The sequence below is a fragment of the Phacochoerus africanus genome, chromosome 1, assembly GCF_016906955.1.
Source record: "Phacochoerus africanus isolate WHEZ1 chromosome 1, ROS_Pafr_v1, whole genome shotgun sequence".
Classification (NCBI taxonomy): domain Eukaryota; kingdom Metazoa; phylum Chordata; class Mammalia; order Artiodactyla; family Suidae; genus Phacochoerus; species Phacochoerus africanus.
In genome coordinates this window covers 35,744,241-35,771,053 of record NC_062544.1, presented here as the reverse complement: position 1 = coordinate 35,771,053, position 26,813 = coordinate 35,744,241, and the positions used below count along the sequence as shown (strand labels likewise).

General features: G+C 39.8%; 2 protein-coding genes and 1 pseudogene across 5 annotated transcripts in view; 2 read left to right on the top strand and 1 right to left on the bottom strand.

Moving 5' to 3' along the window:
- SGTB (small glutamine rich tetratricopeptide repeat co-chaperone beta) overlaps positions 1–26,813 on the bottom strand; it is a 69,121-nt gene that overhangs the window by 28,370 nt on the left and 13,938 nt on the right. Inside the window, exons 2-3 of one of the 3 annotated variants that reach the window (XM_047799285.1) lie at positions 20,302–20,379; positions 8,711–8,832 (exon numbers count right to left, since the gene is read on the bottom strand). In XM_047799285.1, coding sequence (XP_047655241.1) covers positions 8,711–8,810 — 100 coding nt within the window. In that variant the 5' untranslated portion in view covers positions 8,811–8,832; positions 20,302–20,379. Of the gene's footprint in view, positions 1–8,710; positions 8,833–9,967; positions 10,185–20,301; positions 20,380–26,813 lie in introns of those variants that run through there. The other 2 variants (XM_047799346.1, XM_047799211.1) reach the window with 2 other exon arrangements.
- Positions 5,478–5,662, top strand: LOC125138150 (DNA-directed RNA polymerases I, II, and III subunit RPABC4-like; annotated as a pseudogene).
- The window catches only part of NLN (neurolysin), a 110,281-nt gene continuing 93,729 nt past the window's right edge, over positions 10,262–26,813 (top strand). Inside the window, exon 1 of one of the 2 annotated variants that reach the window (XM_047798949.1) lies at positions 10,262–10,455. In XM_047798949.1, the coding sequence (XP_047654905.1) occupies positions 10,415–10,455 (41 nt within the window). In that variant the 5' untranslated portion in view covers positions 10,262–10,414. Of the gene's footprint in view, positions 10,456–10,499; positions 10,757–26,813 lie in introns of those variants that run through there. The other variant, XM_047798880.1, reaches the window with a different exon arrangement.

The following is a 26,813-nucleotide window of genomic DNA, read 5'->3' as shown; positions in this document are numbered from 1 at the left end:
TATCTTTTTTTTTAACGTGAGAAATAGAATTCTCAACCTGATTAAATATAATAAGATAAACAGTCTCTGGAATTTAAGGAGCACTAAATATTAATCCTGGTGCACTTACTTAAGTGAAGATAGTTTGACTTTTAAAAATTCATTCAGGCATGCAAATTTACCAAGTACCTACTATATGCAAGATGCTGCTCTAAGGTGTTAGATATACGACAGTCAACCTAACACAAAAATCATGATCCACATGATGAGGCTTACACTTAATAAACAAACACAATAAGTAAAATACATGGCATGTTCATCCCTATGTCCCTATTGTAAATAGTAGCACTATTTACAATACTCAAGACATGGAAACAATCTAAGTGTCCACTGACAGATGAATGGGTAAAGAAGATGTGTGTGGATAGACAGATAGATAGATAGATAATCTCAGCCAGTAAAAAGAATGAAATAATGCTGTTTGCAGTGAAATGGATGGACCTAGAGATTATCATACTAAGTAAAGTAAGTCAGAAAAAGAAAGACAAATACTATATGATATTGCTTATATTTGGAATCTAAAATATGACACAAATCAATATATCTACAAAACAAAAACAGACTCAAGGAGATAGAGAACAGACTTGAAAGTGCCAAGGAGATGGGTGGAGAAGGGAAAGATTGAGAGTTTGGGATTAGCAAATGCAAGCTATTATATACAGGATGGGTAACCAACAAGATCCTACTGTATATCACAGGGAACTACATTCAATATCCTGTGATAAACCATAATGGAAAAGAATATGAAAAAGAATATACATGTACAGCTGAGTCACTTTCTATACAGCAGAAATTAACACAACACTTTACTTGCATCAACTATACTTCAATAAAACTTTTTAAAATATATGGCCTCTTAAGAGGTGATAAGTGCCTCATCTACTGTGGAGTATAACAAGTAAACCAGTACGGCAAGGTTACAGACTGGATAGAAAGACAAGCTGGGAGAAACGCTAGAAAGAAGTCTGCGGTTGGATGACAAGACATCTTAAATATTTTTAAAGGATATAGACTTCATGCACATGGACAAATGGAAAGCCATTAAAGATTTTAGTGAAGGAGAATAACATATCTGGATTCGTGCTTAGAACTAAAAGTCTGGTAAGAATGCTGAGAATGGATTAGAGAGGGAAGCTGAGGGAGAAAATCAAAGCAAAGAGCCAGATGGTTTCCTACTTAAATGACCTAGACGAACAAGGAGACTGGGACAGTGACAGTGAAAGGTATATCCTCCTTTCTCCAAGTACTCACTGAAGGGAATGGAGGCTGATTCTTATCCTGAGTTGAAAAGCGACTCAGTTACTAACTACCAAAAGGCAAAGTGTCTTTTAGATAGAAAACAATCCACTGTTAACACATTCCTTTCTCTCCCTTTCTATCTCTGCCGAGTAGTTGTTCCTGTACTTCAGTGGTACTTGAACTACATACAATGGGCCACAAAAAAAATGGCTCTCATTGCTATGAAGACATAATTTAAAATAAAGTATTATTAATGATAGTAGAGGAATGTACATATGTATGTATATATTTGTTTTTGATCAGCATCCTTCTTCTTCCCTGATCAGATTGATCATTTCCTTTACTGTACCATGTAGTTAGCTGGTCCATGTTTCTTCTTCTTTTTTGTCTTTTTAGGGCCACATCCGCAGCATATGGAAGTTCCCAGGCTAGGGGTGGAATCAGAGCTATAGCTGCCAACACCACAGCCATAGCAACTCGGGATCTGAACCACATCTGTAACCTACATTACAGTTCATAGCAACACTGGATCCTTAACCCACTGAGCAAGGCCAGGGGTGGAACCCACATCCTCATGGATACTAGTTGGGTTCATTAACCACTGAGCCATGGTGGGAACTCCCCATGTTTCTATTATTGTACTTACCATACATATTACACTATATGCTCTTAAATATCTGTCTCCCATATTAGACCATCTCCTTGAGGACACTTTAGCCAAGTCTGGGAAATAGTAGATGCTCAATAAATTTAATTTACTTCACTGTTTACAGTGGAAATAACAGTTTAATTTCAGAGAAAATAAAATAAAAATAAAATTTGCAGTAGAGAGCACTTATTCTCCCAAAAACATTAATCTACGAACTCATGAAAGATGAAAAGAACCCAACCAAGGCCTTAACCAGAACCAGAGTATGGAACTTCAGCACTAAACAATAACAGGTGAAAAGGCCACATAAAAATCTGAGAGATTTTTTTATGGTCTATCTTGTTGAGGCAATCCAGTCCAGCTCCTTTACCTCTGCTGGAACTAACCTTAGTACATTGATCTGGCACATTCTAGACACAATCAAGTACCACTAAAGGACATGGCTGTTTTGTTTTAAACACAATCATTCATTTGTTTTTAAGCCACTTCACTGAAGCATGAGTGACATGTAAGAAGCTACACATATTTAACAGACACAACTTGATGAACTTGAGACTAAGTATACATACATAAAACTGTCACCGCCATCAAGGCCACAGACACAAACATATCTATCACCTCCCAAAGTTTCCTCTTGTCCCCTTTATTGGGGTGTGTGTGTGTGTGTTAAGAACACTTCACATAAGATCTACCCTCTTACCACATTTTAAGTACACAATCCAGTTAGCTAAACAGTATTGTCTCCAGAACTTATTTATTTTGCATAACTGAGACCTTCTACCCTTTGACATTTACCTCCCTATTTCCTCTTACCTCAGTCCCTGGCAACCACCATTATGTTCTCTGCTTCTATGCATTTGACTATTTTAGATTCCACGCTAGGCAAACACAATTGTTTTGATAAGTAAACTTGCTGCCAAAATGTTTAGTTTTCAAAACTAACACGTATTTAGAGAGACATATGGTTTAGTGAGAAAAGCCCCCACAGCCTTGGAACTGAGGACTCTCATTATCATTATTAATTCAGAAAACAAATCAAATAACTTGGGTACAATAATTAATTATCTTACTTCTACCTCAAGATTCTCATTTATGAAACTGGGATTATTACACGTGATCCTTCTTTCAGGAAGTTATACTTAGGAATAAGTCCTAGAAATCTAAAGAAATTCTGTATACAATTTTGTTCCACTTTAATACCAAACAATAATAGTCTGTTTGGTGCTAATGAGAAGGACAAACAAAGAATTCTACACAATAATACCATATCCCATCTGTATAGCACTTTCTATTAAAGCTTCTATATGCTATATACCTGCCATAACCATTTCTGATTCTCTTGACAAAGCTATTATATGGATAGGAGGCAGGGAACTCCACCTAACAGACTTAGCAATTAAGATACAGACCAGGGAGTTCCCGTCGTGGCTCAGTGGTTAACGAATCCGACTAGGAACCATGAGGTTGTGGGTTCGATCCCTGGCCTTGCTCAGTGGGTTAATGATCCAGCGTTGCCCTGAGCTGTCGTGTGGGTCACAGAAGCGGCTTGGATCCCACGTTGCTGTGGCTCTGGCATAGGCTGGCAGCTACAGCTCCAATTAGACCCCTAGCCTGGGAACCGCCCATATGCCACGGGAGCTGCCCAAGAAATGGCAAAAAGACAAAAAAAAAAATACAGACCAACTAAGTGAGATGCCCAGGATCACTTGATTTCAATTCATCAATTCAAGTGAGCAAATATTGATTGAGCACCTATCATGTGTCAGGCGCTTTTCTAGATGTTTTGTATATTACAATGAATAAAACAGAAGATTCCTAACCTTTTGAGGCTGCATTCTCATGGGGGATGGAGAGATATACTGTAAACAAGAAACTTAAAAAGTGGAACAGGGCGAAGAGGATGGAATGCTCTGTGGGGAGCAGGGCAGGAAAGCAGGCTACAGATTTAATGGAGTACCCAGAAAAGAGGACTCGAAGGAGATGGGAATATTACCATTACCTGGGGGAAGAACATTCTACGCCAAGAAAATAACTGGAGCAAAAGCCCTCAGGAAAGAGAAAGGTGGTGCATTCAGAGTACGGAAATTAAGTTGACTAAAGCCTAGTGAGAAAAAGGAGGTGTCTGCAAACAATACATCACAGAAGTCCAAACTATATAGATCCTTTAAGCAATGACTAAGTAACATGAAGAGTCACAGCAGGATTTTGAGTGGAAAAATGATGGAATCTGAAAAATGATGGAATCTGGAAACATATATTCTGTTTTAGAGGATCACTGGAAGCTGTGTTAGGAACAGTCAATGAAACAGCAAGGATATAAGCAGAGAGACCCGTTAAGGGCTACCACAGTAGGACAGATGAAAAATAGTTGGTGCTATCCCAGGGTAATATCAGTGGAGATGGGAAAATGTCAAGATATATTTTGAAAGTACAGCTTACAGGATTTATGGAACAATTAGATGAAGAGTCTAAAGAGAGAGAAGCATCCAGAATGAATAACAAAACTTTTGGAACTGAAAAGCTAGAGATGCCATCCACTGATATAGGGAAGTTGTGGAATAGAACAGATTTTGGGTGGGAGGATCAGGAGTTCAGTTTTGGAAATGTTCAGCTTGAGATGTCTCTTAGATATACAAGTGGTGATAGCTAGTAGGCAGTTGGATATAGAAGTCTGGAGTTCAGAAGAAAGGTCTGGGCTGAGGGGATACACTTGAGAGATACCAGCATATAAATAAAGGATATTTAAGGCCAAGAAGCAGAACTGTATTACCGAAAAAGTAGTGTAGATGATGAAGAGAAGAAGATCAAGCGCTGGAGCCTGGGTATTCCAGGTAAGGGAGAAGAAGAGGAGCCAGCAAAGAAGACAGAGGAAGTGCAAATAATCAGAAGGAAAAAAAAAAAATTGTTTTGAGAGTATGAGGTATCCTGGAAGCCACGTGAATAAGGTATAGCTTGGGGAAGCGGGTGAGGAAGCAATCATTCACTTTGTCAGAGGCAGCTAATAAATTGGATGAAGACTGAAAACTGACCATTGAACTACATAGCACAGAAATCAATGATGACTTTGATTGGAACCGTATGGGTGGAGAGATGGAGGCAAAGGCCTATCTGGAGAGCGTTTAAGAAAGAATAGATGGAGAGGAACTGCAGAAATCAAGTACGGACACTCCTTTCAAAGAATTTTCCAGAAGGGAGAACCAAAAATGTAGACAATATTTCAGTGAGGGAAAGCGTGAGTAGTAGTATGGCAAGAGTAATTAATTATTGTCTTTGATTTTTTAAGAATGGAGAAGTAACGAAAAGTTTATATTCTGATGGAAAGGATCTCGTGGAGATTGAAAATCTGCTGATATACGACAAAGAGGGTGAAATAACTAGCTTGAGAGCCTGGAGTAGGTGAAACAGAATGGAATCTGGTCTGCCAATAGAGGAGTTCCATTTAGAGAGGACAACGAGACAGCAGCAAATTGGAATCTGTTTTGAAACGTAGGGAAATTTCTCTGTGTTGTGTGGATACGGGTTTGGCAGTTTGGGATTGGAAAGGAAAAAAATGGACACATAGAAGGATGTTCAACCCCCAAAACAGCAGCCAATGATATATATCTGTGGAGAATGTCACACAGAAAATGAAATAAAATCAAGGGATCCCATCCAATGCAGAGAATGTATAGAATAATGTACAAGAAAAGAACTAAAAGACTGGTGGTTTTTGATGCTTGATGAAACATGAAATTCAGGGGAATATCTTCATTTGGATTTGGACTTGCTGTCGAGTTGTATAGCTTTTGATTTGTGTACTTTATGAAGGCTATGTATCATGATTTCATTTTAAAAACCATGTTGTGTTTAGGTATCTATTAATAGTTTATATAAAGATATTTTTGGTTCAATTTCAGAAAAAAATAGAAAGGACAATGAATAGTTCATCTATGGTGTTTTAGTCCATCTGGGCTTCTACCACAGAATATCATAGATGGGGTGGCTTATAGACAAAGGAAATTTATTTCTCATAGTTCTGGAGGCTGGGAAGTTCAAGATCAAGGTGCCAGAAGATTCAATGTCTGGTAAGGACCTGCTTTTCAGTTCAAAGAAGGTACCTTCTTTCTGTGTCTTCACAAAGCAGAAGGAGTAAGGGAGCTCTCTAGTGTTTCTTTTATAAGGGCACTAATCCCAATCATGAGGACCCCATCCCATAATACCATCATATTGGGCATTAGGTTTCAACATATGAATTCTGTGAGGACACAAATGTTTAGTCTATAGTACATGGAAACAGACAGGCAGATAGAGTATGTGAATACAGATGCTGCTGTGTGGGTAGATGGGGAGAGGAAGTCTGTGGAAGTTGTTTACTTATTACTTCAATTTTCTTGGTGGAGTAACAAGCAAGGTCACCAATGAAAAGTGGGTACAGGAAAGGAATGAGGTTTGGGGTCTTAAGTGGTCATCTAGGAGAGCAAAAACATGAATGAACTTGGAACAGAGGGCAGCATTAAAGGGCCACTTGAGGCTCATGGTCATGAACCCTAAGTGAGACTAGATAGCAAAGTTGTGTACTTTGTTCCATCTATACATGGTCATGTGAAGTAGGTGGAGAGCTGAATTTAAACAAGGTTGGGTTTTGCAAGGAAGGGAGAGGTAAACAACAGCATGATTATAATGATCAACCATGGCATTTAAGCTTTAAGAAGAGGGGTGTGAAAAGGTAAGGGATCAACAGCTTGGAGGTACTAGCAGCGTCAAAGAATTGGCGTGGGGATTTTAGAGATAGTAAGTTGGAAGACAAGCAGTACTGTCAGAAAGTGAAATGTTTAAGATGGAGGATAAAGACAAGATCTAGGGAAGAGTTTCTCATCCTCAAGAACTACTGACATTTTGGACTAGACAATTCTTTATTGTTGGGGACCATCCTACGCATTGTAGTATCTTTAGCAGCATCCCTGGCCTCTGCCAACTAGATGTCAGGAATACCAGCGCCACCCTCCACTCCCCAGTTGTAACAATCAAAAATATCTCCAGATATTACTCAATTACCCAGAATTGAGAACCACTAGTTGAGGGTATGACCAAGCAGGTGAGTGGCTGAGATCACTAGAGGAGAGGTCAAGGAACTGAGTGCAGAGAGAACTAGAAGAATCGACTAAGAGTGTATTGCAGTTGCCAAGAAGTAAGACAGGAGTAGTGCTAGAGAATGAGCAGGAGCCATGACAGTCAAAACATGAAGCATATGTCAGCCGATGACAACAGTTAGAAGGGGTGGGTGACATAATCTGATGACAAGGCTCAAAGCTGACAATGTACCAGCTTCACCACAGTGGTAAAGCTGGTGTTAGAACTTAGGCTCCTCTCCTAGGGCTTTTTTAAATGTCTAGAAAGTGGGCAGATATTTCCATATGGTTTCATAATTCAATTAAATTAGACCCACGGAGTCGAAAATAGGGATGGGTCAAAAACAACTGGCACCATTTCTGACTGCCATATATAACACACAGCTGAAGGCACATATTTTTGGCTGAATACCATCCTAAAAATAGAACATAACATCTTGATTTTTTAAAAAACTCTCAACTTTCTTTCTGGCCCTTAAAAGTATTGTGTTGCCTTTGATGGAAAAACAAACATATTTTAATAAGTGATTCCATTTATCTGTTTGCTACAGAGCAACTGAAATCAACATTTTCCTTAAATAGTGAATCACCTTTATCTTCACACAGTCTAACCATCAAGGAGCAAAAAAGACCTTAATATTAAATGGACTGATTGCAATGTTCTCCTACTGTGTATCACCTGCTTCTCTGCCACCTGGAAGGACATCATCTCACCAGACTGCAAGCAGATTTAGAGCAAATGCCCAATTTCATCCCTACTTCCTAAAAGTATATTCGCAAGGGAAGTCCTTGTTGAAATTAATAGATGTGTTCCCTTTACAGGAGAAAGAGCTTCAAGATGGGAAATTCAAATTGTATTGTAATTTATTAAATTCTCCCAAATGCACTGTCTCACTGCAATAATTAAGTCTCTAGGCCACAAGGAAGCTGGCTGGGCTCATTGAACCTCCACAAGCCCATCTGCAGAATTCTATCTTGTTATGGTTATACTGAATTTAAATTTTCTAATGCATAAACATGAAGCGGAAAATATGGTGTCAAGGAAACACATGATGCTATCATCTAAGTTCTGCTCAACTTTACAGATTACTGAATCTAATATTTAAAGCTTATCTAAAGCAAGGGTGAAATCCTCTCATTCCAAGTCCCCAAAAGGAAGTGACAGAGCTCAACAGTGACATAATTATTAGACTTTTACCTAGTGCTTTTATAATGACTAAGGAATTTTCACACACTGATTCTAAACTGGATGCTTCCCTATTAGCAAGAGACAAAAAGATCTTCAGAATAAGAACCAGGCTTTAAATCTCAGTTTGCCACATATTAGCTATATTATGTTATTTTATCTAGTTTCATTTACTTATCCATTAAATAGGTATAATACTAACTTAATGGTTACTGTGGAGGAAAAAATTCCCTATAATATGAATAGCATAGTTCTGACACATAATAGTTGTTCAATAAATAAATGACAGTCCTCTCAGCTTGTTAACTGAAAAAATTAAAACAAGCCTCAGAGAATGAAAACACCCATAACCTTATTGTAAGTTCTCTTTCCTTGAAAAATCAACAAAATATTCTGATTTTGACATAACAGGTCATAAAGTCAAGCTTATAGCTATTTTGTCTTTATTTACAATTATAACACAAAAGAACATAGAGAAGAGGTGCTTACCTTCCAAACTTTCCTGCTCATCTGAAGTATAAGCATCCATCTGACTTTGTTCCCGTAAGAAACGAATAACTGCATAAACTAGGTGCTTAATGGATGACATTTTAAAAGTTTAAACACTTTTCCTTGATAAGAAAAAGAAAAACACTGAACTAAGTAATTTCAAAGAATCAGTGAAGATTATAAATCGCAAGGGTCATCAAATTAGATTAAAAGTAAAAAGCAAAAACAAAAACCTGTATTACCCTCATTTCTTTCTCTTTTCAAAGAATCAACAGAGCACAAAATATCAATATGGTAATATATGACATAGTTTCATTTACCCTCAGTAATATTAGGTTATGTTAAAACTTGCAAAAATAAAATTTTTCTCAAAATTTGTACAACATAAGCGTAGATTCTCACTGAACAGCTATAACTTAATCATACATATGGTACAGATCCAGATAAGGATAGGGGTATAGAGATAGAGATGAAGAAATCCCCAAAAGGCTTTAGTACCAAGTTGAAGGAGATTTCATACTGCTGACTCAGAAGCTGATCCACGCTGGCATCTTCCTCTATTTCATGAGACTTTTTAAAATGTATACATAATTTACACTCCACCTACTTTTATAGGAGGAGACAGTTATGTGACATGCAAATATATTACTGAAAGGTTGTTCAACCATTGAGTGTCATTTGTAATAAAAATGGCATTTCTATTTCGTCAACAGACATGTCAGAAAATCATTAGGTCGATGGATACTACAATCCCAGAGATGCTCTCTGCAGTAGCTGTGCTCTCGTGGACAAAGTGGAAGCTCCTGGTCATGTTCATTCACATGGAATACTATCGCATCCAAACAGTGGCGCAGGGCCAGCCGGCATTAATGGTTTATTTCCACTAAATCGCATTATCTATCTGCTCCCCATGTTCCCTAATTCAAAGCCAGGGTGTGGTACCCACCGCTAGGATGCTTTTTATTTGTGTGCTTATTTTAAAGACAAGCCCAGACTCCAGGCCATGGGGTTGAAAGCACAGAAGGTTGAAAAAAGAATGGGGGGGGGGGAGAGTGAGGGATGCAGAAGGGAAATGGAGAAGTCCAACCTCCTCCAGGCTTCCCTCCCTTCCTGTCCCCAGAGCACATAGACCTCCTCTCTCCCTCCCTTCGGTACCCGGGCCTCGCCTTGGCCCTGACAAGGTTTGCTGCGGGTGCGCGGTGCAGGCCGGGTCTGGGGCGGCGGGAGACGCACCCTTCCCAGAGAGAAGCCCCTTACCAGGCAAGAGGACGCGAGACGGTGGCAATGGGCCCCGGGGGTCTGTAAGCCGGTCCGCCTGCCCCCTGGTCCTCGGGCTTGAGTCTGGCCACGAATCGCAGCACTGCCAACGGTGGCACAAACTTCCCCGGCTCCCAGGCCGCCGCCGCCGCCCCTCAGCCCACCCGGCTGTGCTCTCCGCTCCCAGACGCCGGGTCTTGACAGAACCGCCCCCCGGGCGGTGCTAGAGGCGCGGGGCGGGGTTCAGGCCTGGGCGGGGCCTGGGCGGGCCTGAAGTGGGCGCCGGCGTGGGTCTGCCGCACGTGGGAAGGCGCAGGCAGAGCGGGCCGCAGCCGCCAGTGTTGCCTCCTTTGCTAGGCCGCCGCAAGGCTTGCCAGCGCCCCGCCTACCCCACCCCCAAGCCAGAGGACAGCGCGCCCGAAGCCGCCGTCGCCTCTCGGCGCTCCCATGATCGTCCGGTGCCTTTCGGCTGCGAGACGCCTCCACAGGTACTTCCTGAGCGCGGTTTAACCTTGACCGTGGGCGGGGCGGGGTCTTCCGCCCGGTTCGAGCCAGGCGTCCCGGCCCAGCCTTTACCGAAAGCACCCCTGTGACGCTGCTGGAACCCTCCCTCTCTACAGCCCACATGGTCTACCCCGAGGGACACCTGGCGCGGGAACTTGGGGCCACCTTTTCTTCCTCTGCTCCCTTGGGAGGGCATCCATTCCCCTTTGTTTGGGACTGCCTCAGCTGCAAGCAGGGAGACTGGTCACAAGCCCGGCCCAAAACGAATGCAGAAAGACGGTCGGGGTAAGAAAATTATTTGACTTTCACCCCCATCAGAACTGCAGACCTATCGTTGAAAGTGCTTACAGCTGTTGACTCGAGTAACAATTCTCCTTTACCCTTCATGCCCATCGTTAGCATATAAATCGTTTAACATCCACATGGGATGAAACCTCTAGGGTTTTGCTGCTTATATCTGCCCATGCTTCTAATTTCCTTTTTATTTAACTTACTCCTCATAAAACATTCGGCCTCTTGCCGGGGCAAATTGGCTTGGCCCAAAATGGAGGAAATGATTGTTTGGACACGGTTTGGGGCAGCCACAGCTGCTGTTTTGGATTGCTTCCTAGCGCCCTAGCCACACCCCCTCTGCAAGATGGTGTGAGAATTAAATTCTTTGCACGGATGCACTGGATGGAGTGGTTTTCAAAAACAATGCCACTACCACCCCCATTTCCAAATCTGGCCTTGACCTGAAAATCCAACAGAAATAGGGAAAAGTGTGTTTCTTGCTAGATCCTTATAAAACTACTTTGGACCGTATCACTGAGCATGTAAGCTTTTTAACAGTTTGCTATTGCACCTTGCCACTCATCTGTGTAGAGCTTTGTACTGTTCAGTCCTCATAGTTTGGGGCATCCAGGGACAGTAGTAATCATAAAGAGTTAATGTGATGATTTTGACCATATTTCAGGCTGTCCTTTTAGTCTGGAGGCTGCAAGTGGTATAGCTGTCAAAAGAAGCTGTACCAACAAATGAAGAAATACATATCTTTATATGACACAGGTGTGAAAAGAAAGAATAAATTTTATATAAGGCAGTTCTTAAACTTTTTGGTCTCAGGGCTCCTTTACTGGTCAAAAATTACTGAGGACGTAAGAGCTTCTGTGGTGTGTGTTATGTCTTTCCAAATTTACCATATTAGAAATGAAATCAGGAAGATTTTTACAGTAATAGTTTATTTTTGAAACAATAATAGGAGTTCCCTGGTGGCCTAGAAGTTAAGGATTCATGCTGTGGCCTTGGTTCAATCCCTGGCCAAGGGAACTTAGGCATGCCACAGATGGGGCAAATAGTAATAATAATTAACTCTTTACACCCCTAAATAACACTTTTAGTGAAAAATAACTATTTTTCCAGAACGTCATCAAAAAATCAATTAAGTAAAATGACATTGTAGGTTTTACCCCCTTCGGTCCCCCCCCAGGTATTTTTATTGTGGTAAAACACACATAGAATTTACTATCTTAATTATCTTTAAGTGCACAATTTGGTGGCATTAAGTATATTCACATTGTTACATAATCATTACCACTATCCACCTCCAGAAGTTTTTCATCATCCCAAACTGAAACTCTATCGATTAAGCAGTAACTCCCCATTATCCCCTCTTCCAATCTCTGGTAACCACTATTCTTTCTGTTTCTGTGAATTTGACCCTTTTAGGTACTCCATACTAGTGGAATCTTATCTGTTTTTCAGTGACTGGCTTATTTCACTTAGCATAATGTTTTTAAGGTTCATTCATGTTGTAGCATGTACCAGAGTTTCCTTCCTTTTTTGAGGCTGAATAGTGTACTATTCATTTTATGGATATACCACATTCTGTCTCCACTCATCCATCCATGGACATTGGGTTGTTTCCACCTTTTAGCTATTTTGAATGATGCTGCTGTCATCATTAGTGTGCACATATCTGTTAAAGTCTCTGCTTTTGATTCTCTGCAATACCATTTTACACTCCATTGGCAAAGCACAGGAGTCCCGGTTTTTCCACATCTTCATCAAAAGGAGAGGGGAAAATTATACTCACCTGTGCTAGGAAAACCTAGTTCTCCCTTCTCCTGCACTGATACAGAACACTTAATTTCTGACACCTCTGATTACCAAATGTGTGGAGATTTTTCCACCATAACAAGCAGTTCTCTGTGACCTCAGCTGGATGTCCTATAATTTAACTCACTTCAGCCACTTTCTACCTGGAGATAATGTTAGATCCCATGAGACTGCTCCCTCTCCATGTAAATGCCATTTGCAAGTCCATGTTGTCACCTGTGCTCCTGGCCGATTGGCTGTAAATCTGAAGTTTCCACAACCCTCTCCTTAGGCTTGGTTAATTTGCTAGAGCAGTTCACAAAACTCAAGGAAACAGTTACTTACACTTAGCAGTTTATTAAAAGATATAAGGATACAGGTGAGTAGCTAGATGGAAACATAGCACAAGGTTTTAAAGGATGCTAAGCACAGGAGCTTCTGTCCCTGTGATATTGGGGTATGTTACCCTCCCAGTGTGGTTGTATTCAGTGACCTGAAAGTTGTCTACCCCTATGCTATTGGGATTTTGTGGAGGTTCCATCATGTAGGTGTGATCAAGCATTAATTCCATTTTCAGTCCTTTTCAATAGAATGAGCTATGTAGGGCTGAAATCCAAGCTTTTAATCACAGCCTGGTTTTTCCAATGACCAGCTCTCATCTAGGAGCCCATCCAGAGTCACCTCATTAGAGACACTCATATCACCCAGGGCATTCTAAGAGTTTCAGGAGCCCTGTGTCAGGAACCAAGGTCAAAGACCAAATATTAGAACAAAAGTTGTACCTAGTGCTCTTTTCACTTAGGATATTACAAGGGTTTTAGGAGCTCTCTGCTGGGAATCAGGGGCAAAGACCAATGTATATATGTTTTCTGTCAACTCACATTACCTTCTGAAGATGGAGAGAGAAAAATATAGAGCATTTTGAGCATTGCCTGGCTAAATCCATTATTATTGCCACAATAATGCTGTATAGCAAACTAAATCTCAGTTAAGTACAGTGGTAAATGTTTATTTTTGCTAACAAATCTACATGTTTGTCAGTCAGTGTTTCTGGTCCTGACTGGGCTCATTCTGCACCTCCTGTCAGCCATGGGTTTGTGTAGGCAGCTCTGCTGTTCTTGGCTAAGCCCTCTTACATGTTTGGGGATCTAGGATGCTGCAGCCACATGGCTCTTTCACCTTATCTCTCATCCTCCAGGAGGCTAACTGGCTTGTTCTGATGGCAGTGGCAGGGTTCCATGAGTGCAGGATTGTATAAAGACCCTTAGAACTGGAACATCATCAACTCTGCCACTTTTTATTGGACTGGCCAAAAGAAATTCCAGGGCCAGCCCAGATTCAAGAAATGGGGAAATAGACTTTGTCTTTGGATGGCAGGAAATTTCAGCAAACTCAAACTGTAAGAAGGCATAGATGCAGAGAGAGGTAGAGAATGGAGGCCATTTTAGCAATTAGTCGGCCACATTGACACATAATCGCTCAGTAAATATTAGCTCTTATTTTTACATTTGTGAATTGCCTAGCTGTATTTTGGAGGTTTTCAAATAGAGATTATTGATTTGTAAGAGCCCTTCATAAATGTTGCAGTTTTTTTTCTCTTTGAATTTTGGGGTGAGTTGTTACTGCTTTTTTGCATTTTTGCCCTACAAAAGTTTAAATTTTTAATGTAATAATACATATCAGTCTTTTTTCCCTTATGACACTTGCCTTAATTCTCATGCCTAGAAAATCCTTCATTCCCCCCAAATTATAAGTTTTTTAAATCAACCTCCATTTCTTCCAGCACCGTTACGTTTCTTTTTCCACAGTTTAAACCTTTCCCTGTCATTAGGACTGACTTTTCTTCCCCCCCCTCCCCCCCGGGGGGCTGTGTTGAAAAGAGAAAGGCTTAAAATAAAGTAAAATAAAATAAAAAAAAGGAGTTCCCGTCGTGGCGCAGTAGTTAACGAATCTGACTAGGAACCATGAGGTTGCGGGTTCGGTCCCTGCCTTTGCTCAGTGGGTTAACGACCCGGCGTTGCCGTGAGCTGTGGTGTAGGTTGCAGACGCGGCTCGGATCCCGTGTTGCTGTGGCTCTGGTGTAGGCCGGTGGCTACAGCTCCGATTCGACCCCTAGCCTGGGAACCTCCGTATGCTTCGGGAGCGGCCCTAGAAATAGCAAAAAGACAAAAAAAAAAAAAAGAAAGAAAGAAAAAAAGAGAAAGGCTTGCTATTATAGAGCAAATAACTGAGTCACTTATCATGCCTAACACTTGCCCATTTCTGGAAAAATTCTTTTCTTTTTTTCTTTTTATGACCACATCTGCTGCATATGCAAGTTCCCAGGCTAGGGCTTGAATCAGCTGCAGCCACATCCACAGCAATGCCAGATTCTTAACCCACTGATTGAGGCTAGGAATTGAACGTGCATCCACACAGTCAGTATGCTGAGTTCTTAACCTGCTGAGCCACAATGGAAACTCTGAGACGGACACTTATTGAAAGTCTTTTTCCGGATGGAACTAGAGAATCTCATCCTGAGTGAAATGAGCCAGAAAGACAAAGACAAATACCATATGATATCACTTATAACTGGAATCTAATATCTAGCACAAATGAATATCTCTTCAGAAAAGAAAATCATGGACTTGGAGAAGAGACTTGTGGCTGCCTGATGGGAGGGGGAGGGAGTGGGAGGGATCGGGAGCTTGGGCTTCTCAGACACAACTTAGAATAGATTTACAAGGAGATCCTGCTGAATAGCATTGAGAACTTTGTCTAGATACTCATGTTGCAACGGAAGAAAGGGTGGGGGAAAAATGTAATTGTAATGTATACATGTAAGGATAACCTGACCCCCTTGCTGTACAGTGGGAAAATAAAAAAATTATTAATAAGAAAGTCTTTTTCTGATTATTAAGTGAAACAAAAAGGAAATCACAGAAGCTGCAGGAAGTATAAGAGAAAGTCCAGCTTATAAAATATGGGTTTCTTATTTACCATTACTTTGGAAGACTTTGTCCTATTCCACCTCCTCTGAGATTATCTCTACCTCCTGCTTAGTATTCAAAATTATTCAAAAGGATACACTCTTATTTCTCAGCCACACTTAGCTGCTATCTTTGATACCTCATCTTATTTGTGATCAAGACCAAGAGAAAAAAATTCCTTTCTTGCCTCACATCATAGGCAGGGTTGTAGTGATGAAACAATCACAGTTTTCAGGTGAAGCCTGCTTGCCACATTGCATGACATCTGTACTAAAAGGGCTGCATTGTTAGATCTTATCATTGTAACACTGAAAATTATACATATATACAGCTTTCAGATCCCCATAGGAATTCTTTTCTGCCAAAACATAACATAGAGAAATACAAATTATTTATGTGACAGAGAAGTAAATGAGTAATATTAGATTACAAATATCAATTGGACAGCTTTTTTCAAAGTCTCTTATTCAGCAACTTTTTCATTTTACAAATATTTATTGAGCACCTATTATGTTATTGTTTAATCTCACTATCACCTATCCAAAAATAAATTTACAGCACTTCCTTTGAAAATCTGCTCTTTCACCATTGTTCTGTGTCTCAGTGAATGTCACCAGTTACCCAGTTACTCGAAGCTGTTCCTGGCTTTTCTCTTTCACTCATTTTCCTTCAACTAACATGTCTTCAAATTCTTTCTCTTTTCCCCATTCAAGGTACCAGCACTATAATCCAAAGCTTCATTGTGAGTCCCAGCCTTAATATTTGTTTCCTACTAACATACTTTCCTTATGAAAATAGAGATCTTTATGAAATGGAAATGTGATTCACATGAATTTTAAAATTCTTCTTTTGATTGCCATTAACCCTAGGATAAAATTAAAACTCTTTCATATGGTTTATAAAGCACTGTACAGTCTGACCGCGACTTCATTCTCCCAGTTTCTCTCACTCAGTGTTTCAGCCAGACAGTTCATATCTTCATCTCCTGGCCTTAAATTAACATGTTAATCTCTTTATTTGGAACGTTCGTCTCTTACCCTACCTGTCCACAGCCTGGCTAATTGTTGTCATTTATCTTAAAACTTATTATAAAATATTATACACAAAAGTAATATATATAATACGTATAGTTAGACTAGAAAAAAGATACATATATATCTAAAAAGATATTTCCACTATCTTTGAAGACTCTTGTGTGTCTTCCAACCGTATCTCTTCTTCTCATCCCAGAAATAATCACTATACTGAATTTATATTTATTGTCCTCTTTTCTTCAAAATATTACCGTAAGTGTATGTTTTCCTACACAATGTGTGATTTAGTGCCACATGATGAAACTCATCTGATGTGGCTGTGGCTCATTTCTACAGCTGTAGGATTGTTCCTTCTGTGACCATTCAGAAGTTTATTAAGCCACTTTCTTGTCAATGAGTATTCAGTTGTTTCTGGTTATTTGCTATTACAAGCAATATCGTTATGAATATTCTTGTAATTTTTCCTCATACACATGTACAGGGCTATAGACCTAAGAAATATCGCTGGGTTTGTAGGATGTATATATGTTCTCAACTTTATCAAGTGATGTCCAATTCTTTACCAAAGTGGTGACACTAATTTACTCCTTCCTCCTGGAAAACATTCTTGAGTAGCCGTTGATCCTCCATCATGAGCAATTCTTGGTGCTGTCAGACCTTGTACAGATCCAGTGGTTGTAAAATGGTGCTTCTTGGTTTTTGTATGTATTGTTGAGTTTACTAATGAGTTTTAGCATATTTTCATGCTTATTTACTATTTGTATTTTATGCCTGTTTGTGTCTTTTGTCCATTTTCTTCTTTGGTTATATATCTTTTTTTTGTATTGAATTTAAGTACTGTTTCTATATTCTAGATACATTTCATATGACATCCATTCAAAAATACATTTTTATAGTGCGTTTTACCTATGCCAGCCACTGGGCAAACTCTGAAAATGGAGCTGTAGACAAGACAGAAATTTTCCTGGTCCACATGGGTTTATGCCTTCATGCTGTTTAGGGACTCAGAAAGTAATCAAACAAATCTCTAAAATAGTTAGATGGGTATAGTGTCAGTATCAGCTTAGCTTGTACGTCCTTGGGGTGAACTTACCAGACTCCTACTAAATTTGATCCCTCTGCATACTGTAAGTACTTCCATAGAATACACATTATTATTGGTAGTGTTTGTCTTCCCCAGTAGTTCACAAGTTTTCTGAGACCAAGAGCCTGTGTTGTTGTTGTTGTTGTTGATATCTGTACCACCAGCATTTAGCAAGATGTTGTTCTAAGTAGTTGCTTAACAAATGTATTTAGTGAATGGATTAATGAGAAGACGAAAAGACCCAATTGATAGATCTGTAGAGTAATAGTCTAATTAATGTATACTCTCTATATTAATATACATTAATATATTAATGAGCATGCCTCATTCTGTATATGTCAACCTGGATATGGAAGAAGTTGAAGGAACTTCTTCTGAAGCACTGGGTCAGAAGCAGTCAAGGCAAGAAGCAGCAGAAGGTAAACTTCTTCTAAGTGAGCTTGGGGTCACCCCAGGGCAGGGAAGCCAAATTCTCTTAACTTGTCTGACTTGGGAGTTACTTGGGACTCAGAAACACATGGCATTAAGCAGAGCATAATCCTGATAAAAGCAGAAATACTTGTTGGATATACCAAGAAGGTAATGACATACAGCTTCCTTACTTGGTGGAAAAAGTACCCAGGAGAACCCAAAAAAGCCCTGATGGCAAATTCATGTCCCAGAACACTTCTCACACCTGGTCTATCAGATCTAGACCCTGTACTGTATGTATTACACTCCCATAACTCCATAACTGCATAGAGGTAACTGAGGGGAGGTAATAACATGAAAAACCTTCTCGGAATGGCAAAAAGAACCCAAGGTTACTCAGTCAAGTGTATAACGGCGCATCAAAAATACTTTTTTTTTTTTTTTTTTAGGGGCGCACATGCGGCATACTGAAGTTCCCAGGCTAGGGGTCGAATCAGAGCTGTAGCTGCTGGCTTAACCACAGCCACAGCAACTCAGGATCTGAGCATCATCTGTGACCTACACCACAGCTCATGGCAACGCTGGATCCTTAACCCACTGAGCAAAGCCAGGGATCGAACCTGTGTCCTCGTAGATGCTAGTCAGATTCATTAGCTGCTGAGCCACAACTTGAACTCCAAAAATACTTTTAATGACATTGAAAATTGTAAAGTTCCGAAGTAATAGGTAGTAGGATGTGGTTGGTTGAAATCTGTCTATAACTTCCAAATCTTCGTTCACTCATGCCACAATTATTAACGGAATGCAGTTACTGTATGCCACAAACTGCTAAATACCATGAGGATAGATGTAAAACAAACTTGGATCCTATATGCAAGGCACTTGGATGGGTATTTGCTTGCTTGTTGAAATTTTCTTCGTACACCCCTCTTTACCATGATTAATTTGTGATTGCTTACTGATTAATAAAAGCAAAGAATATTAGGCAAAAAAATTTTTTGAGGGTCAGTCTAGTTCTTTTAACAGGGTTCATGTTTTTAACATGAGCTTTCTGACAATAAGGCAACAGGAAATGTATCATTAATAATGATCAGGAATGAAGTTTTTCCTGATACTGCTTGTGAGATAAATTTATTACGTGGATGTGTTATATAGGGGAAATTAAGTGCAATGAATAATAGCCTCAAGAATACTTACATAGTAAATATATAAGTAGACTTCATAAGAGCTATTTCTTATTGTGACCATTCTTAAAAGGCCAAGGCAATACAGGGTAATAAGGGTGATAAAGCACATAACATGAATAATTAGAATACAAGATAAAAGGTGATGAGTACCACAGAGAGTAATAGAGAAACTGATAAGAAGTTCAGAGGAAGGAGAGGTTACTTTCAGGATAAAAGGAAGAGGCAAGGTCATAATTGAGCCTTGAAGGGGTGATAGGATTTGGACATGTGAAGATCAGGGGAGTGAGTTCTTTTCCCCTCAAAATATTTATTAGAATTTAGAAATAGATACATTGAGTAAGTAGAGTGTCCAAGGCAAACGTGCTAAAAGCTAACCAAATGACTCCAAGAAAGAGAATATGCTGCACCTTAAACTTACGTCATGTTACATGGGAATTATAACTCAGCAGAGCTGGAAAAAAGCCAAGCTCAGTGTATAGAAATTTACACATACACCCCTAAAAAAATAACGAAAGAGAATGTGCAAACCACACTGGAGGCAGACCTGGTTTGAAGTGCTTTTGTAATCTTACTAAGCCTCAGTTTCCTCAACCCCAAAACAGAGATTGCATTTCCCACCTCTCATAATTTTTGTATGGGTGGCAGGAACTTAATATATATGAGGGCATCTCGCACAGTGCTTCCTATCAAGTGGGTGCAGAGTAACTTATTTTCCTCCCTTCCATTCAAGGTAGGAAAAACATAGCCTGAGGACTTGGTTAATTAAGAACTGACTACAGATCTTCAATTTAAGGCAGGGTTATGTCATGATAAACCCATCATAAATTGAAAGTAAGTCAGAATGCATTTAATACACCTAACATAACCGAACATGGCTTAGGCTAGCCTACCTTAAATGTTCTCAGAGCACTTACATTAGCCTGCAGTGAGGTAAAATCATCTAACACAAAGCCTATTTTATAATAAAGTGTTGAATGTCTTATGTAGCTTATTGAATACTGTACTGAAAGTGAGAAACAGTATATGAGTTCAGAACAGCTGTAAGTGTATAGTTTACCCTCATGATCACCTGGCTGACTGGGAGCTGCCGCTTGTTGCTCTGGCCAGAATCACAACAGACCATCCATCATCCTGCATATCGCTAGCCCTGGAAAAGATCAAAATTCAAAGTTGGAAGTATGGTTTCTACTGAATGTGTAATGGCTCTCATACTACCATAAAGTCAAAAAATCTTAAGTCCAGCCATCGAGGACCACATTGTATTCATGGATATTGCAAGTCACAAACACCTTATCAGTGACTAGGGGGAGGATATAAATGACTTACTGGTGAAAGATTTAGGTGACTCTAAGTAAAGGTGAAAAATTAAAGTCCCAGAGGGCCTCAACTCACTACAATACCATTCTAACGAGGAGATTCTTAATACTATCAACTATGAAGTCTTATGTTAAAGGTAAACACATCACTCTCTGAGAGCAGGATGACGTAAGAGCAGAACATGGGAAAAACTGAGAACCCTGAGTTGTCTTCGGGTTCGGTATGAATTAGTAGCTTGATGTGGCTGACAAAGAACAAGAGAGGAAAAAGCTACTAATCAGATGACGCTTTAAGTCTTGGGTGTTAGTTGCCAAATGAAATGGATACTTTCCAGGGCTGACTTTGCTTGGTCTCCATGTAACATCTGCATTGTTGGCCACACATTCTTTCTCAACTTCCAGAGAAGCAAATTCCTAATTTTCCCCTGTTACAAGCATCCCTCACATTTCTTTCAAGCTTCCTTTTCCTGTCATTTGCCTCTCAAGCCCTGGTTTTTCTCAAGTTTCTATTCTTAACTTCTAGAGTAACTCTCTTCTGTCTCCTTTCCTCGAGTAGACACATGCTGACATTTCTTCCATACACCCTCCTGTCTGAAACCTTCCCTCAACCTGGCTGGTTTGCATTTTTCCTTTCCTTAGTCTTCCAAGACTTCTCCATTGTTCTTACCTATGTGCTATCCATAGATGTCCCAGTCCAGTCTAAGAATTGTACCTCCAAAGACATCTGTATCTCTGTCCCCAGCCCAGAGCCCTCTTCTTGCCTTCAGGTTCGTATATCCAGTTACCAGATCACCACACTTCCACACCCTGGCAAAGCTCACAGGCACTTGAAAATCAACATGTCAAAAGTTTACCTAATAATATTTACCTGAACCTGACCTTGCTGTTGCATTTTCTATCTGCAAGGGTAAATTTGCTGTGTTCACCAATAGAACTACTGCCCCCCCACCCCCGCAACTAGAAACTATGACACCCCACCTTTTACAAAGCCCTGCCAACTTTACCTCTTGAATGTTTCTTGAATCCATTGTTTCCTCTCCTATTCCTACTACCACTTTTAATTATAGTTATTCATCTAGATTATTGAAGACAACGAACTGTTCTCCTTTACCTCCTAAAATTGGCTACTAGAGCAGAGAGCTAAAATATCCTCTCATTCAGGGTGTCTCAATGGGCTACAGTACAAAGCCCAATAGGTCTCCAGCATGACAAATAAACCCATGGAATCTTGCCTATCAACCTCTCATCTCTCTCTAATTCCCATTTCTAACTTCCACATTTGTTGTAAGCCTTGAAATACCCTACACCCATGATTGAAAATGGGCCTTTGCTAGTCCTGTTCTCTATTTCAGGCTTACTCTTATGCTTCTTGACATGCCTCACTCTATCCTTTCCTGGGTAATTCCCATTCATACCTTCTCCCCAAGAAGCTTGTCTGACTCTCCAGTCTGAGTTTTGTATTGTTTCATTGTCCATCTGTAACATCTTGTATGTAATTCTGTAATTGCATTTATACTATATTGTTACCTGCGTCTGATATAAGATCAATGAGTATCTGCTACATTAATTCTAATGTGTTTTTCTGCAATACTAGCTAGTAAGGTCCTTGAGGCCTTATTCATCTTTCATCTTAAGCAATTAACTCTGCTCACTTACCCCTGAGTTCCAAATGTGTACTACACATCTCTTCTTGGATATGTTACTGGCATTACAAACTCAGTGTGTCTAAAATTGAATGCCTGTAAAGCTCCTGTTTCCCCCAGCCCTCCCCCTCTCCCCTAAAAAAGGAAGGAAACATTTTGCTTCTCCTGAACCCTCTCATTATCATTCACATCCATGCAAAGCCAAACATGGTCATCTTAGACTCCCTTTCTCCTCCCACCCTCATCTCACCAAGTCTTGTTGGGCTGCTATAGAAAGATCTAGTCTAGAAGACCTCCAGTTCTGAAATTCTACTCTTCTGTTGGTAAGCAACAGCTTGGCTTATCCAAAATAATAGAAAAGTTATATGATGAAAGAGGCAGGTTAGTAAATAGTTAAGATTTCAGACTCTGGAATAAGATTGCCAGGTTCACATCCCAGATCTCCCACTTACTTAATTGTATGACTTTGGCATGATTAACTCAACCTTTCTGTGCCTCAGTTTCTTCCTCTGTAGAGTGAGGATTAAATGAGATTATGCATTTAAAAAAAAACAGCACAGTGCATGGACATAATTAGCACTTCACAGGCAGGTAAATGACTTTGTAGTATATTCAAGTAGGAAAATAGGTGTTTTCTTTGCTTTCAGTGTGACTTCCAAATCCAAAGGACCTAAGGTGGGTAATTATTTATCTTTCATCCTTGTTAGGAAGTGTTTTAAACATCTGCCTTTTATCTTTATTGGTGAAGAATCTCTGTTTTGTTTTATTTTATTATGTTATTATTATTTTCTTTTTTAGGGCTGCACCTAAAGCATATGGAGGTTCCCAGGCGAGGGGTCAAATCAGAGCTGTAGCTGCTGGCCTTTTCCACAGCCATGCCAATGCAGAATCCGAGCCGCATCTGCAACCTACACCACAGCTCACGGCAATGCTGGATCCTTAACTCACTGAGCAAGGCCAGGGGTCGAACCTGTGTCCTCATGGATGCTAGTCAGGCTCATTAACCACTGAGCCATGACAGGAACTCAGAATCTCTCTGCTTTAGAGAGTAGCCTGTTGATACATAGACAGTCAAAGAATTTGAAATCATTTTTATCATCTTGAAGTAAATTTGCTAAGTATACTAATGTACTGTAGAAATACAAAACGTCATTGTTATTTTCCTTTCTCACGTAATCTGTTGATTTACTTGTTTCTTACGGGCTCTCATTGGTTGCTGAGCCAGACCAGCAGGAGAATCAGAACAAGGCATGAGTCAATACTGAGCCACACAGGCAACATAGCCCTCTGCCATGTCTCTGCCTGTCCCTCAACAAGGACAGGGGAGAATAAAGAAAAGTAGCAGGTACTAATGAGGTGTTAGGCTAATAGCTGTGGGCAATTTGAAGGGAATGGCAGAATTGCCAAACTGTTTAGTGTGATTGGTGATATAGTATTTAAGAGAATCGACTCCAGAGCAGGACTGCCTAGGGTACCACTTAAAGCTGTGTGACCTTGTATAAGTTATTTGACCTCTCTCTGCCTCAGTTTCATCATTTCTAAAAATGAAGATAGGAGTTCCCTGGTGGCTCAGTAGGTTAAGGACCCAGCATCACTGATGTGGTACAGGCTCAGTCCCTAGCTTGGGAACATTTGCATAACACAAGTGCAGCCAAAAATTTTTTTTAATTAAAATGGAGATAATAGTAAAGTCTGTGTCACAGTGTTATTCAAAGGACTAAATGAGTTCAAAGCAGTACCTGCTGTGTAAATGTTGAACATTATTATTTTTACCTGTAGTTAGTGATAGTGGTGGTTGACATTGGCCAAACAGCAACTAGAACTTATTTGTAACTAGGTGAAGTAACAAGCCGGTCATCTGAAAGCTATGCTCAAAGTTGTTGGCCCTAGGTTTTAGATACACTAGAAAGCAGTATCACTTTGAATCTTTTCTAATAATCCATTTATAATGTAACCTTCACTGTATCTGCAGTGAAGTATAGTTAATTACTTGTGCTTTAGCATCACTGAGCTTCATCCTAAATGGAAGGATTTAAATCAGTTGGTTTCTTAGGCCCCTTCCACTGGTAAACTTATGAATCTTCATTTACTGCACAAATATGTTTTGTGCTCTGGTTTCTTCTCATTTCTTCTTACATGCATTCTAGTTTCCCTTTAGGGGTTGCACCATTTATTATCCCTTTTAATATGTTTGTCATCATGAGTGTTATTTTAATGTTGAGTTGTTATGTTTTTCAAACATGTCTGAATTTATAATACCAACTAGAGCTAGGCACATGGACAGTTAATTCCTCTCTACTCTTTACTATGTAAATTTTTAACCATAAATAAAAGTGAAGATATTAGTGTTGCTTCAAAATTGTCACCTTATAGCCAATCTCTTTTCATATACCTCTTCATCCTCCAATTATTTTGAAACCTGTGCCCAACATTCTATTACTTTAATCACAAGTATTTCAGTATATAGCTCTAAGAGTAAACTTTTTTTCAAAAATATATAATGACAATACCATTGTCACAGGTAAAGGCAATAAATACCCATTTGTGGTTGAACCAGTCTTTTAAAAGAAAAGCAAACTAGTTATTATCCAGGGCTGGGATGAGGATTTAGTTTTCATGATTCAACAAAATAGCCATGTGTAGATGACACCTTCCCCCTTGCAAAAAAAAAAAAGCCTAAGTATTAAATAATGTACTGAGAGGTCTCTCCTGAGTAATTTACTAAGGATTTCAATTGTGAAGAGTATGCCCTAAACACCAATTAAATGTGCCAGAAGCAATTTATTCATCCTCCTAGAGAAAAATATAAGTGGAATGTCTTTTTTGAGCTGCGGTTTTCTGTGTATGTGGGTAGACCCTTTACTAATGAATTATTAAAGAAGTCTTGACTTCTCCTGTGACACAGCACTTGATTTTTTTTTTTTTCTTTTTAGGGCCGCACCCCACGGCATACGAAAGTTCCCAGGCTATGGGTTTTGGAGCTGCAGCTTCTGGCCTATGCCACAGCCACAGCAATGCCAGATCTGAGCCACATCTGCAACCGACACTGCACCTCACAGCAACACTGGATACTTTAACTCACCAGACAAGGCCAGTGATCAAACCTGTATCCTCATCAATACTAGTTGGGTTCTTAACCCGATGAGCCACAGCAGGAACTCCAGCACTTGATTTTAGATGCACTGCAGTCTCAAGAGACTTTACTTAAGCCAGTTAAAGATTTTAAGAAGTGAAATCTCATCATGCTTATTTATAATAAATTTATTTAAAATCCGCAATTATTAAACCATTTGTCCTATGTACAAAATTAAAATAAAGTCAATTAAATTATTGAAAACAGATTTTTCTTCTTCTTCTTTTTTTTTTAATCTTTTTGCCATTTCTTGGGCCACTCCCACAGCATATGGAGGTTCCCAGGCTAGGGGTCGAATTGGAGCTGTAGCCACCAGCCTATGCCAGAGCCACAGCAACGCTAGAACTGAGCAGCGTCTGTAGCCAACACTATAGCTCACAGCAATGCCGGACCCTTAACCCACTGAGCGAGGCCAGGAATCACACCCACAACCTCATGGTTCCTAGTCGGATTCGTTAACCACTGAGCCACGACGGGAACTCCCTCTTCTTTTATTTATTTTTGTCTTTTCAGGGCCACACCCACAGCATATGGAGGTTCCCAGTCTAAGGGTCAAATCGGAGCTGTAGCTGTCAGCCTATACCACAGCTGATGGATCTGAGCTGCATCCACAACCTACCTGTTGAGCCACGATAGGAACTCCAGAACCCGAGATTTTTCTACTTCATTCTTTATAACTTAGTGTTATGAAACTTTTCTGAAAGGGATGTTTATTAAGAGTAGGAATATTACAAATATTTCTCGTGTCACACAGTTCTTTATAGGACCTTAAGGTCTCTAGCATTTTTTATTTTAATTCCATTTCTTGGAAAAGGTGGCTTTGAGGAGTCACTTTTCCTGTATTTACAATGAAATTTGGAAACAAGAATTTATTTCCATTATATCCCAAAATCTAAAATAAAATTGCCCCTTTTTTTCGTTTTTTGCATTGGTCACTAACATTTAAAGAATGAGTTGAGGAATTCCCATCATGGCTCAGTAGTTAATGAACCCAACTAGTATCCATGAGGACACCGGTTAGATCCCTGGCCTCACTCAGTGGGTAAAGGATCTGGTGTTGCTGTGACTGTGGTGTAGGCTGGCAGCTACAGCTCCGATTTGACCCCTAGCCTGGGAACCTCCATTGACCACAGGTGTGGCCCTAAAAAGACAAGAATAAATAAATAAAATAAAAATAAAAGTAAAAAAAATAAAGAGTTGAAAGTAAATCGTTCATTTCTAGGGAACCCTTTCTATAATATAATTAGTTCTACTTTTCAGCCTTGTTGATAGAGGAAATTGTACCCAACTGAGATTATACGTGATACTATTTCCAAAATAGTATGTTTTCACTGTGTAAGACCAAGATTGGACTATTATTGTTGCACTGGTCATTTTAGTCATTAGATTTTTTTTTTCCCCCACTGTACAGCAAGGGGGTCAGGTTATCCTTACATGTATACATTACAATTACATTTTTCCCCCACCCTTTCTTCTGTTGCAACATGAG